Source organism: Uncinocarpus reesii, genomic scaffold (assembly GCF_000003515.1).
Source record: "Uncinocarpus reesii 1704 scaffold_4 genomic scaffold, whole genome shotgun sequence".
In the NCBI taxonomy this organism is placed as follows: domain Eukaryota; kingdom Fungi; phylum Ascomycota; class Eurotiomycetes; order Onygenales; family Onygenaceae; genus Uncinocarpus; species Uncinocarpus reesii.
Genome location: NW_003052497.1, coordinates 112770 through 125632, shown reverse-complemented (window position 1 = coordinate 125632; position 12863 = coordinate 112770). Strand labels below are relative to the sequence as shown.

The 12863-nt window shown below is 52.1% G+C and overlaps 5 protein-coding genes across 5 annotated transcripts; 3 read left to right on the top strand and 2 right to left on the bottom strand.

The window, feature by feature from the left end:
- Positions 1–692: 692 nt before the first annotated feature.
- UREG_06141 (uncharacterized protein) lies at positions 693–2002 on the top strand (the record flags this gene model as incomplete). The annotated part of the gene is made up of 2 exons (XM_002583128.1): positions 693–1283; positions 1346–2002. The coding sequence occupies 2 exons, from the start codon at positions 693–695 to the stop codon at positions 2000–2002; spliced, it is 1248 nt and encodes a 415-aa protein (XP_002583174.1).
- A 298-nt stretch (positions 2003–2300) lies between these two features.
- UREG_06140 (chitin synthase 2) lies at positions 2301–6516 on the bottom strand (the record flags this gene model as incomplete). Its single annotated transcript, XM_002583127.1, has 7 exons — positions 2301–2489; positions 2560–3013; positions 3508–3551; positions 3754–4248; positions 4303–4704; positions 4760–6398; positions 6467–6516. 7 exons carry the CDS (start codon positions 6514–6516, stop codon positions 2301–2303), a joined length of 3273 nt encoding a protein of 1090 aa, XP_002583173.1.
- Positions 6517–8196: 1680 nt separating this feature from the next.
- Positions 8197–8849, top strand: UREG_06139 (low molecular weight phosphotyrosine protein phosphatase; the record flags this gene model as incomplete). Its single annotated transcript, XM_002583126.1, has 2 exons — positions 8197–8269; positions 8344–8849. The coding sequence occupies 2 exons, from the start codon at positions 8197–8199 to the stop codon at positions 8847–8849; spliced, it is 579 nt and encodes a 192-aa protein (XP_002583172.1).
- A 286-nt stretch (positions 8850–9135) lies between these two features.
- UREG_06138 (COQ7 protein) lies at positions 9136–10032 on the bottom strand (the record flags this gene model as incomplete). Its single annotated transcript, XM_002583125.1, has 1 exon — positions 9136–10032. One exon carries the CDS (start codon positions 10030–10032, stop codon positions 9136–9138), a length of 897 nt encoding a protein of 298 aa, XP_002583171.1.
- Positions 10033–10402: 370 nt separating this feature from the next.
- Positions 10403–12596, top strand: UREG_06137 (uncharacterized protein; the record flags this gene model as incomplete). The annotated part of the gene is made up of 4 exons (XM_002583124.1): positions 10403–10632; positions 10839–11584; positions 11636–11775; positions 11844–12596. The coding sequence occupies 4 exons, from the start codon at positions 10403–10405 to the stop codon at positions 12594–12596; spliced, it is 1869 nt and encodes a 622-aa protein (XP_002583170.1).
- Between the last annotated feature and the right edge of the window lie 267 nt (positions 12597–12863).

The following is a 12863-nucleotide window of genomic DNA, read 5'->3' as shown; positions in this document are numbered from 1 at the left end:
CATCATTACATTTCGAGTGTGGGAATTCCGCACTTATGGAATTCAATTGTACACAGGGCATTCCCGGCCGCGGGAGGTTATGTTGTCCGCCCAGAACAATTCACCACACATGAGGTGAGCCCTGATTAGCTTTGCCGTCCCAGCTGGAGATGCAATCTGCTCTGGACGACGGGGCAACAATGTCGCCTCAAAAAACGGCAGCGGGTGAGAGCAGATCTCATGGAAAATGAGAATAAACCCTGATAATGTTGAGAAACAGAAAGATGTCCAGTTGCAGGAGGAAATTCTGCGGCGAGTTTTCTGACACTTTATATAACCTGGTGGTATCCATTGTATGCTGGCCTCCAAAAAGTCCACAATGGCCGATATTTACATACTTTTTCCTTCTCTCCTTCACATTATTGTATGGGCCAGATAGATGGATAGAAGCTAACATTGCTCTCGGATGCATATCTTCTAAATGTGTTGGCAATGAACATTTGTACGGAGTAGACATCCATTTAATTAATACCATTTCCACATACCTTTGTCGAGAACTCATCTCAGAGGCCTGCTCAATTGCAGTGTTTGCGTCTTTATCAAGTTCGCGATGCAGTAAAGCTAATAATTAGTTATCCCCTTCCTCAGCTCTTGTCTCGCAAGATCGTTCCAACCGGCAATGGAAGCTCCCAGCGTGACATCTCTGTTCCACGATGGCGGGTTTTCGTCGCCGTCACAGTCTCCCGCGCGGATGGTCGCGGCTCCTGTCCCTCGCCGTCCTCGTCTTCTTCCTGGTCGATCTCGCCCGCATCTCGCGTTCCGGAAGCCCTTCGATCCTCGATCCGCGCCCGCCGTCGCGCACCGTGCAGTCCGGACGGCGGGTGTTTATCGCAAGCATCCATTGGAATAACGAAGCCATTCTGCGCTCGCACTGGAACGATGCACTGCTGGATCTGGCCAGGACGCTGGGCCCGGAAAACGTGTTTGTGTCCATTCTAGAGAGCGGCAGCTGGGACGGAAGCAAAGATGCCTTGAGGATCCTGGACGACGAGCTGGAGAAGCTGGGAGTCGAGAGAAAAGTCGTGCTGGAGGAGACAACGCACCAGGACGAGATTGACCGCGTGCCGTCGCCAGACGAACCGGGCTGGATCCGCACCGCAAGGGGAGCGAAGGAATTAAGACGCATCCCGTATCTCTCGCGGCTGAGGAATCGGGCCATGGAGCCGCTGTCTGTCCTCGCGTCGCGATCAGAGCATCAAAGGACCTTTGACAAGGTCCTCTGGCTCAACGATGTTGTGTTTACGGTAACCTCTGGCACCTACCTAGTCCCTGGCGCAAAGTGGTTGACCCTGGGCTATATCTATAGACTACGGATGTGTTGAATCTCCTCGATACGCGAGGCGGCGATTACGCTGCCGCATGCTCCCTCGACTTCTCCAAGCCTCCATCCTACTATGACACCTTTGCCCTGCGAGATTCTTCCGGCGCCAAAGCCGTCACTCCCGCATGGCCCTATTTCCTTTCCTCGAAATCTCGCCATGCCCTGATGACCAGCTCTCCGGTCCCGGTCAAGTCATGCTGGAACGGAATTGTCGCTTTCGAGGCTGCCCCGTTCTATCATCCGTCCGGCCCTGAGTTTCGTGGCATCTCGGATAGCCTGGCCAAGCATCACTTGGAAGGGTCAGAGTGCTGCTTGATCCATGTCGATAATCCTCTTACGCCAGTCAAGGGCGTATGGTTGAACCCGAATGTCAGAGTCGGTTATAATGAACAGGCCTATCTCGAAACCCATCCGCGCTCCTCCGCTACCTGGCCGAGCTCGAGAGAAAGAATCAAGGGAGTATGGCAAAACAGAGCGGCCCGTTGGGTGAATTTACCATATAGGAATCTCGAGAATCTAGTCGTTCGATGGAGAGTCCGCCGTTGGAAAGCCGAAAACGGGTTGGAACGCGAGGAGCGCGGTCTGTACTGTCTGATTAACGAGATGCAGGTGCTAGTCAGGAACGGATGGGCGCACGTTTGAATCGACGTTTAGAGAAACCCATGGTGCGGTGCAGTGCAGCCTAATTGCGCACCTGTCGATCCAAAAAAGACATACCACAGCATGGACGATGACCTTCAAAGCGCAACTAGTATCATCTCCTGTTCAACATACGAACATCACGTTGCATTGACACTTGCACATCAATCCTTTAGAAAGGACCGAAACGTTGATATATTGACTGCATCGAACGACAAGTTGAACATTGAACACATCCTACACTATTTACGTGTAACTAAACAATAGAGAAGCATCACTTTTCCACAAGCAGCATCCGGAATCAAGGGTTCTGCCTCCCCGTCGCCGGCTTCATCGCCTCCCTCTCCTTTGTCTTTTGACCAAATCTCCCTGTTTCAATCTCCTCTCTTCCCTCTCTCTGGATCGCCTGATTCTTCGCTACGCCCTGCGGGTCATTCGCCACGCGATCAACGATTTCCCCCATTTTCCCGCGCGCCTCCTCTCCAGCACCCTAAACCCAAGGTCAGTCGAAGCCTCAGAAAGAAAAACAAAAAAGGGCGGATAGAAAGCAATAATCATACGTGCACCCCGGCCATAAACCCCTTCACACCCCCCTCCTTCTCCGGCATCGGCCCCGTCCTCTCCCCCTGCCCTCTCGCACCCGTAATCGGCATTGCCCCCGCCGGATTCGTGCTCGATCCCGCCGTCCGCCCGCCCTGGAACGTGCCGATACCCCCCGTCCCCGTGCCCGCCAGCCCGGACCCGGCCATCGCCGCGCCGCCGCCGGGATGCGTTCCTGCGGCCCGGGTTGTTTCGCCCATGGTGCTGGTGGCCGTGGTGGAGGGTGCGTTGGGGTCGGTGATGGTGCTTGACGTGCTGCCGCCGGACGCCGCGGTCTGGTGGACGTTGAGGGCGTCGCCGCCGGTGGTGAGGCGGGTGGCGGTTGGGTCGGTGGTGGAGAGAGAGGGTTTGGACGGGGGCAGCTTGGAGCCGCCGTGTTCGCGTTGGGCAGCCATGTGGGTTTGTTCTGGGTAGCTGTTGTTTTAAGTGCGGACGGGTTTGAGGTTTTGTTTAAAAAAGGCTGTGCTTGGGAATCTACGGAAAGTAGATAGTTATATTGGTCGTGATATCCGCTAGTGGGACATTTCAGAAATACAAACTGCTATAAAAGCGTCCAAAACTCTTGACGTCAACATCCCCATGGAGCAGGATTCTGTGATGAGCTTATTATCCTAGCATTGACAGGAGCAATTCAAACTATAACCATAAACCACGGTTCGCTGGGACCACGGTATCAATGCGTGTTAATCTAAAGCAGAAAGCCAAAGGGTGAGCTAGAGGGAAAGGTTGATTACTTCTCCTCCAGGGGCAAAATTGGATATTGCAGCTCATAAGAGTCTAACATACACAGTAATTGTAATATACATACATATGCACGCATGCTATCGACACCGTCCATTCATATAACTCACGGTATACCATAGCACGACACGATATAAAGTGAAATTATCCGGTCAAGACGCACATACCAAACCACGACCAACAACACCATGGGAAGAAGACGACCGCCAAACTGTGACCGGAAGATGTGCATGCAAAGGTACGCTCGTCAGTCATTATAATCCTTGAAAAAGAGAACGGGTCGAACATAAAATTGGGGGTATCTCATTTAACAAGACGAGTCGCAATGGCCGGACGAGGCTATTATACGCCACGGAACTAAAACAACCGCTGTTAGTAGCTGGCCGAGATCCCTCGCTAATCCGAGGACTCACCATTCTGACAATCAGGAACCACATAGCTCCTATGAATCTAAACAACGACAAAGCCGCCACACTCCATAACACAACTGCCATGTAAATCGCGCTCCGATTGGCCTCACTTTCATTGTTCAAATCGATCCTCTCCAGGCCAACGGCGTTGAGGACCAACGCACCGAGCGCGAAATTACAAAAGATCCACACCAACACAACAGAACTCCGGAAGCCCTTATAGTAGTCTTCTTGCTTCTCTTCTTCAGTGACCGCTCTCTGTTCCTTCGGCGGCTTCGAAGCGAATTTTGTGAGTTCAGCATCGTATTGAGCATTGAGATCTCCGTCATCTTGAGGTATCTCAACGTCGACTTTGCCACCCGGCTTGAGGTTCGCAGAGGGAAGTTTCTCGGCTTTATCGTCACCTTTAGTTCCCCAAGTGATATCATGGGTGTTGCAAAACGCATAAATGTTAAGGACATTGATATACGTTGGAGTTAGAAGGATGTATTGCAGAAACTATAAGCCCGGTGTTAGCTAAGGATCAATGCAACTCCGGATAGAGAGACTTACGGATGTAAACATATGCCACGGGTCAAAGAATAAGATCGAAGCAAGGAGCCAGAGAACATAAGTCGACAAGAGCGATACGATCATCGAAAAGAACTGTAAGTTTTTGAATATCGCGGAGAAGCTGAACTGGCCATCGGCAACTTCATGCTGGATGGACTTTACCGTAACATAGATCGCCGCAAATGTAAGATATATCATGATGATAACCCAGAACCCTGTCATCGTTAAGTAAAGCTTGTTGGACCCTTGTGGCCGATTGCCCAATGCTAAAATAAAACATGTCACCAGAGTTGCAAGGTAAAGCCATTCAAAAACAACGCCCAAAATGCTGCCGGCTCTGCCGAGAAGGTCAGCCGTACCAAGGGAAGTCGTCAAGATGCGAAAAACGAGGAAGAAATTTCCCTACTATCGGTTAGATTCTCATATAAAATCTCTTCATTCAGTGGACGGAGCATACAATCGCGAACCAGGCAAATAGCATATTGATCGTCTGATAAATAAATTCAATTAGTAGCATAAATTTTCGAGAGCCGCTGTGAGCGCTCCGCCAAATTTGGTAAAAGTGTGTGATGGCATAGACCGCGGCGAAAAAGCTCCCGTTCAGCCAACGCCGTCGTTGAAGGATGAACTCCGCCATGCGATCAGGAACATCAGTTTCGCCACTGGCGGATTTAACGTACTGCAGGATCCATCGGCAGTTGCGCTTAGATACCAGTTCAAAGCAGAGAATTCGATCTTCTGCTAAATACATGTTTGCGGTGAATATGCCAGCATTTGCGCCGTGCATTTTCTCGCCCGCAAAGTATTTCTCTAGTGGGCCTTGGTCATTCTTGTCGTTTTGAAGCGCAACGTAGCGATAAGCTGAAAAGGCTCCCGGGAGGACGGAAATAAATCCAAAAGCCGATTCCAGTGGCTTGTCGAGAATGTTGCTCATTTTATATTCAAAATTCTGGGTCGCAACCAGGGGGTTAATCAGCTTCTTGCCGCGGTCCAACATCACCTTGATCTCCCCGCAAGCACCGCCACACATCGGCTCTAGGTCGAACGCGCGCCAGAGTTGATAAATGGAATCTTTCCCTGGTTTGGTACCTGCGTCAAGAAGGACGCAAATATTCGGATCCAGGACACGTCCGAACGCTTGAAAGAACCAACGGTGGGAGTTGATTTTCTTTTGGTTCTTTTCCTTTAAGCAAAACAGCATTTGAACGGGCATACCCCGTCGCGGCTTGAGGAGCACTTGGTTGCCTTTCAACTCCATGCCCATTTGAGTTGTATATTCATAGATGTGAGCAGTCACGTCCTTTCCGTTGACTTGCTGCTTGGCAATTCCATCTTGATACACCCCCAAACCGGCCAGAACCGCCCGTGTTCTGGGATTGATCTTTGCACGGCCATCGCTGACGACACAGACCACGATCTTCTTCCATGCCTCCTTTCCCCAGGTGTTGCTGTTTGATCTGCCGCACATGTAGTCGATATTTTTGAAAACGCCAATCATCGTTCGCGCAAATAAAAAGTCATCCTCGTTATACATGGTGACTACAATGAACAGCTCGGTATGTCTCGGCTTTGCAAACAACCTTTGGCGTAGAGTAAATCGCTCGTTGTAGAAGTCCTTTGGATCGCAAGTAGCTGCTGAGTAGCGCATGTGTGTAAATTCATCTCGTTCTGGCGGTGCAACATGATTGATCTGGCTCAAGAGCCTTGGCGGGATCGGACAGTCAAGGACCAGGTTGCCATTGAACAGCTGAACCTCCTTGACCGTTTTCCACCTCCGTAGGGGTGCAGGACTGGGGGTGGTAGCAATGGCGGATGTATTGCTGAAGGCTCCGTCCTCCGGTTGAGGATTCGGCCCAAAAGGAGTATCCGATAGGAGGATGGGAACTTGGTCGTCATGGTATCTTTGAGGATAGTTTGTGAGGTCGTAATCGTCGACTGACGAAGGAGTGGGCTGGTAGGGCGGATTAAAGTACGCATCATGATGGGCCTCCGGAGAGATAGTGTAGTCGCGATGGGGGCCGGGAGACGGTCGATAGGGATGGTTTTGCTCAAAAGTCTCGTTATGCCCGAAGGAATTCCGATATTTCGACCGAATACTATAAAGTAAGACATGTTTTCAGCCATCCACGAGTTCCATACGCAGGTAGGTAATAACAGTGCATACGGTAGGTTGATCCAATAGCCGATCAGTCGATGGCATTGGTATATGGCCATATTGCTGATATGGATCGTCTTCCAATTGGTATCCTTGAAGTGGCCTGCCTGGAGAGGATCTGCGATGAGGATGGAGACTCTGGGCTTCCATTTGGGGCGGCGGCTCGTCGTCGAGGACAGGGTCTAGTAAAGTTGAATGTCAGTGATCTTGCGGCGATGATTTGAGGCCGGAAATATCAAGACGGTGCATTCCACGCTTTCTGCAGCCGAAATCGACGAGCAAAGAGAAATGCGGGGGGAAGCGCCGTAAGCCGAGGAGAATAGCAGTAGCACAATGCAGAGCGCATCAGGCAGCTTCGAATTGCTTTGCGGAATGACGTTTGCAAAGCGTCGTCAGTTGTGCGGTCGGCCAAGGCTCATGTTTCAGGGCGATCTCCAGGATGATGGACATCCCCGGTCGGCCGTGGCAGCATTCCCGGGAGACGCATCACCGTGCAGCACGAGTGCGAAGCCGCAGAAGACGCACCGGAGACTGGGCCCAGCCGGGACGGGTAGTAGGGAAAGAAAGAATCACAGCCTTGTCCTGCCGTCAACCACACGCAGTTGACTTACTTGGGAGTCTGTTGTACGACATCCTGCCGTCGACGCAACCCTTCTCGCGGGTTATACAGCTGGAGTAAGGCGAAGAGTGTCTTGACGCGCACCGGGGGGTTGAGAGAGGTAGTTAACCAGCTAGGTAGCTCTCAGGCGAAGGGAATGACGCTCCCCACGATGACGGCGGACTAGTTAGAGGGAATCACAAGATCGACTGTGCAACGAGTGGAGGTGGACTGGACAAACGACGGGACGAAGCAGCAGATGGAGAGACAGACACACAGAGAGAGAGAACGCGAAGAAGACGAGCAGCTGGTCAAGAGAGAAATGCAGAGTCGCAGCTCATGGCGGCTGGTTTCCCAAGCAATGCGCCAAGACCCGTGGCTGAGCTCCCGGTTTCGTCTTTTTGCTGAAGAACATCCACGAGCACAGAGAGAGCGAGATGCAGAGATGTGCCCTGAAAGGCTAAAGTCTCCTCCAGGTTCCTGGCTCGCGGCTACCAGGGCTCGCGAGGTCTCACGGCCATACCATTGGGCAATTGACCGGCCTCTTGCTGGATTCGTGGCGCGCAACGTGTCCGCCGTCTGCACAGCCGAGAGGGAAAAAGGAAAAAGCTCTGCGTCTGGAGCTGAGAAGCCTGAGATGTCGCTTACAGCGAGCCTCTTTTGTTGGCAACTTTACCAGATTCAACAATTCACCGATGGGCGTGAAAGCTGGTGCCTCAGACCCTGACCTGCCAAGTCGGCTCTACGCTGCCCGTGGTGGCTTTGGATCCATGAAAGCTGTGAAGAAAACTGTGCTAATAATAGTGAAATCAACCTAGCGCTGCAAGTGAACTATAGTGATCTGGTGCTATGTGATAGTCTCGGAAGAGATGAGCCCTTGCGCAGAGGGCATATCGGGCCGCTCGATGCTACTTCTATACAGCCCGATATCAATCAATATCAATCTGACAAAGAGCTCCCTCTATCAGTAGGAACCTGTATACTCCGTTCTCTGTCATTAGCTTGTTATCAACGCGGTGTTATATAATTCCGCCAACAGGGGTGAATGGGATCAGTCGCTCCCGATCGTGCTTTGGTAGACGGTCCCAACCAGAACTCATCATCACACAAGGGAAGAAACAGGCACCTCTCTATTAGCAATATGGGCTCCATCTCCGAGCACTCCTCGTCAAACGACGGCCTATCCGTCCTCTTTGTCTGTCTTGGGAATATCTGTATCTTCCACCCCGCCCCCGCCTCCAGTCCAGCCACATATGGCTCTCTCCTAACTAACATCGATGACTGACAGGCCGGTCTCCCATGGCCGAGGCGGTATTCCGACACCACATCGCCAATCTCCCCGCCTCGTCTCCTCTGAAATTCAGTACCGTCGACTCCGCTGGCACAGGTGCCTACCATATCCACTCTCCGCCCGACCCCCGCACCATGTCCACTCTCCGCCAGCACAACGTGATTAAATACAGCCACTCCGCTCGCAAGGTCAACAAAGCCGATTTCCGGGAGTTTGACTACATCTTCGCCATGGACGACTCCAATCTCTACGACCTGCTGGAACTACAGGAGAAAGTCAAGAGGGACGATGAGAAGAAAGGAGATACCGGCCACAGGGCCACTGTAAGGCTCTGGGGCGATTTCGCGCGCGATGGGAGTGTTTGCGACAAGGTCGGCGGCGGGGAGAGCGTGCCGGACCCGTATTACGGTGGTAATGATGGGTTTGAAGAGGTATACAGTCAGGTGGTACGGCACACTGAGGGCTTCCTTAAATATCTGGAAAGAAAAACCGCCGAAAGCTGATGCCAGACACCGCTCAAGACCTGTTTTCTCTTTGCAGGGCCATTACGGTTGGAGCTTGGGCCCAACAAAGGTCCGTAGCAGGGGCGGGCAGTTCACGCTCTACATCACCCCGTTATACCCACTCTATAAGAATTTCATGTAGCATATCAATCAATAAAGGGGTGTACCCACGAGCTTATATGCCCGTTGCTGTGGCACACTTATGTACAGACGGCAGCACATGCTGGAAACCATATCCACCTCGTAGTGCCGCCCCGAGGCAGCGTTGACGGATGTCGGGTTCGAGTCATATTTTTTCCGTGATTTTGATTGCAGCCCTGCAGCCCAGTCGGATGACATTAACCAGTGGATCGTACGGCTTGGCCTCCTTTGCATCATTCTCTACGGCGTGATCCAAGTGTTCCAGCTCTTCATCGCGTATCCTCTTCAGGGTTGTGACCAATTCTCTCAATTCGCCGTCTATCTCTTCTCCCCTCTGCTCTGCATCGGCAAACCACTCAAGCATCACCCGGATCTGATCGTTGTAGTGCGTCCCGATTTCCGTTTCTACTGCTTCTGTGCAAGCCATAGCAGCCTCTCGTCCCATGATTCCCGTACTCCAGCCCAAAAACGACGATACGCCCTGCCAGATCGGGTACATAACAGTAGGACGCACGCGATGCTTCGCGATCAGGTTATTGAACGTGTCGAAATGGCCGGCCTCTTGGTCATACATGTGTTTCATGAGCGGGCGCAGGTGAGGGTGGGAACGGACAACGGGCGGCGATTGTGCAGTGTAGATATGTGTAGCGGCAAGCTCCCCGGCTTGGTTGACGCGGAGGGCGCTGTCAAGGAAATCGCGTTGCGCCTGGGTGAGGACCATTCGCGGCCTGGTCGACGATGCGACGGAGCTGTGTCGGACTGGCGGCTGGGAAGCCCGCAAACATCTTGAGCAGATAGAACTGGAAAAGGCCCCCGCACGCCACAAACGAGCGTGTCCGAGCAAAACACTGCGTGCATCCATCTCCGCTGCAGCAATTCGAAGCAAGCAAAGACCAGAGAATCTCTTTTCGAGGCCGTGGCTGGTTTCCGGTGACGTGATTCGAGCCGGGGCGCCGCGCTCTCCGATTGGCTGGGTGGTGCTCGGCCCGGAACATCCTTGCGCCGACGCTGCTGAGTCAGCCGCAACTGCAGTTCGGATCATCGATCGAACGACGAGTTTGGCGACGTCAAGGTGGCCCTGCTGTACATTACACAGCGCTGTGTTATTCCTGTCTTCCTGACTCACTGCCACTCCCAGCCCCCCTTCCCGCTTAAAACCAGAGCCTATATACAAAGGGTGTGACACTGGACTGTTGAGAATCCTGGGCTGCAAGCACCTCTGCACAAAGACCACCCCCTATCAGATCCTGATTGCCACTCCCACTCTCCTCCTCTCTCACTCCCTTGCGGAGTTTGTCACTGTTTGCCGGGGGAATCTGCATTAACAGGTGGCAGGTTCCATCAGTTCTGGCGCCTCACAGGCCTGTTTCGACGCTCTTTGATACAGTTCTATCCACTGCTCACTGTCCAAGATGGCTGACCTGGACGCCGAGCTTCTCGCTTTGGCGGGAGGGGATGATTCATCAGATGAGGGAACTTCCACGCCAGCCCCTCAAAAAAATCTCTCCCCTCTTCATTCCTCCTCCAAGGAACAACACTCTGTTGAAGACCAAGTGGATGAGATGGCGCGCAAAGGGATGGCAAGACCTGTCAAGCGGAGAAAGAAGGTGAAGGATGATGAAGAAAGTGAGGAAGGTGAACTGTATGTACCCTGCACATCCTGAATATGCGTTCTTTGCCTTCTGTCCAGCTGCTGGAGGTCTCTTCGATCTTCTGTTCTGCTTTTCCATGTTCGTTCTTGCACATCCCGTTTGCTCAATGTCCATGGCCGCCATAATCCTCCTCATCAGTTTTGTCTCCTTGAGAGATAAAGCAATATCGAGTGTCCCTAACAGCCAAAATGTCTAGTTCTTCCTCGACCCCCCGCTCTCGCAAGTCCCTGAATTCCGCGTCCATGTCTGAATCCGACTCAGAGACGTCGTCGCATGCCGAAGAGAAGCAGGGCCCCATTTTCCCGTACGAAAAACTATTTTACTCTGCCAAAGACAAGGATGAGATCATGGCCATGCCGGAAATCCAGCGAGAAGAGCTGCTTTCTGAAAGAGCTCAACTCGTCGATCGCCACAACCAGGACCTTGCTCTTCGTCGCCTGCTTGCTATGCGGGAGCGCGAGGAGGCGAAGGTTACTGAGAAGAGAAAACGCAAGGCTTCTGACACCGAGGGCCAACGCAAGAGCTCGCGTCAGAAGACCACGCTAGGTGGCCGGAAAGTTGGCGAAGCCTCCGGTGCGATCGAAGCCTACAAACGCCAGCGGGAGCAGAAAGGCAAGCGTGAAGAACAGCGTCGCCGTGATGCCAGTAGCAGGAAGAAGGGCGAGCGGTCCGCATCCCCAGACGGCTCAGATGTCGACGCCCATGGTGAAAGTGAGGTGGAATGGGACGATGACGCTCGTCGCCGTTCGACATCACCAGCCAAGGATGCACTTCCTGCTGAATTTCGAGACTTTGAGCGCGCACGAGTCAGCCGGCGCAACTTTGCACAATACTGCTTTTACCCAAATTTTGAAAAACTTATTGCTGGCTGTTACACTCGTCTGAACGTTGGACCTCATCCTGATACTGGAGAAACTGTGTACCGACTTTGTTTGATCAAAAGTGAGGACCTTGACCTACATTTTCTACATATGTAATGCTAAAATCTGGCAGGTTTTGTTGAGGGTAGACCATATGCTATTGAAGGCCTAAACGGAAGGAAGTTCGTCACCAAACAGTATGCTGTCCTAGAGCATGGAAATTCGAAGAAAGAATTCCCCTTTATCTTCTGCTCAGACGGTCCATTCACGGAGGTGAGTATCATTAGGAGTGATCCCGCATGTTTGCAAGGATTGCTACTGACCGTGAGGCCGTGACATAGTCTGAGTTCAATCGCTACCGTCAGACCATGGTCGTCGAAGGCTTCAAAATGCCTACCAAGTCCGTTCTGGCTAAGAAAATCAATGATATTCACAGCCTGATCAACTATCAACTTTCCAAGGAGGAACTAGAAGAAAAGCTGAAACGTCAAGGCACCCATGACAATAAAATGGCCGTCTTTCAGCGTATTCAATTGCAAAAGCGTCGTCAGGAAGCACTTGCGTCTGGGGATGAAGCCGCTATCGCCGAGTGCGACACAGAGCTTGCCCGCTTGTCTGGTCCGAAATTAGCGTTTGGCACATCGCTTGTTGAACCTAGGTCTTCTGAAAAGACACAGCAGGAACGCCTGGCGGAACTCAATCGTCGCAATCAGAAACTCAATGCCGAAAATGTTCGCAAAGCTGAAATTGCAGAGCGACGAGCTGCTCGGCTGCAACAAGCCGCGGTTGCCCGTGGAGAAGCATTACCGGATCGGTTTGCTCGGGTGAAGACTCGTGCGCGAACGCATTACGACGCGAGCGGTAACCGTCTTGTGCCCAAAAAGGAACAACGTAGTGAGATCAGCGGTTCTGTCACCCCCCTCACTGCTGCTGGCACCCCGAACAAAGTTACACCCCCTCGTGGAGTTACGCCTGTCAATATCATCAAAAAAGACGCTCCAGCCCAGACCGGGATCCCAAAGCTTCGTTACGCGCCGAATGCCGACGAAATTCTCGCTGCCTCGCTGGATTTTGAAATCGATATTGAAATTTAAACGTCTTTACCGGAATAGGTAGTTACCGTTAAGTAGACTGTCTCGTGTCCCGTACAGGCTTTTCTTTTGGCGTTGGTCGACGGACGTATGTATTCAGGTGCTCCGGAGGGATGTACGGTGAATCAAAGCAAATTCGACATGGATTTCTCCTAGTTGCAAATGAATTAATGGCTTTATGTACTTTTAATCTTTCAGAGCTAGTTACTTCTCTGCTAGCGAGCTTTAGATTCCGGTTCTTAGGGGGAATAAAACCTTTCGCAATGCGAT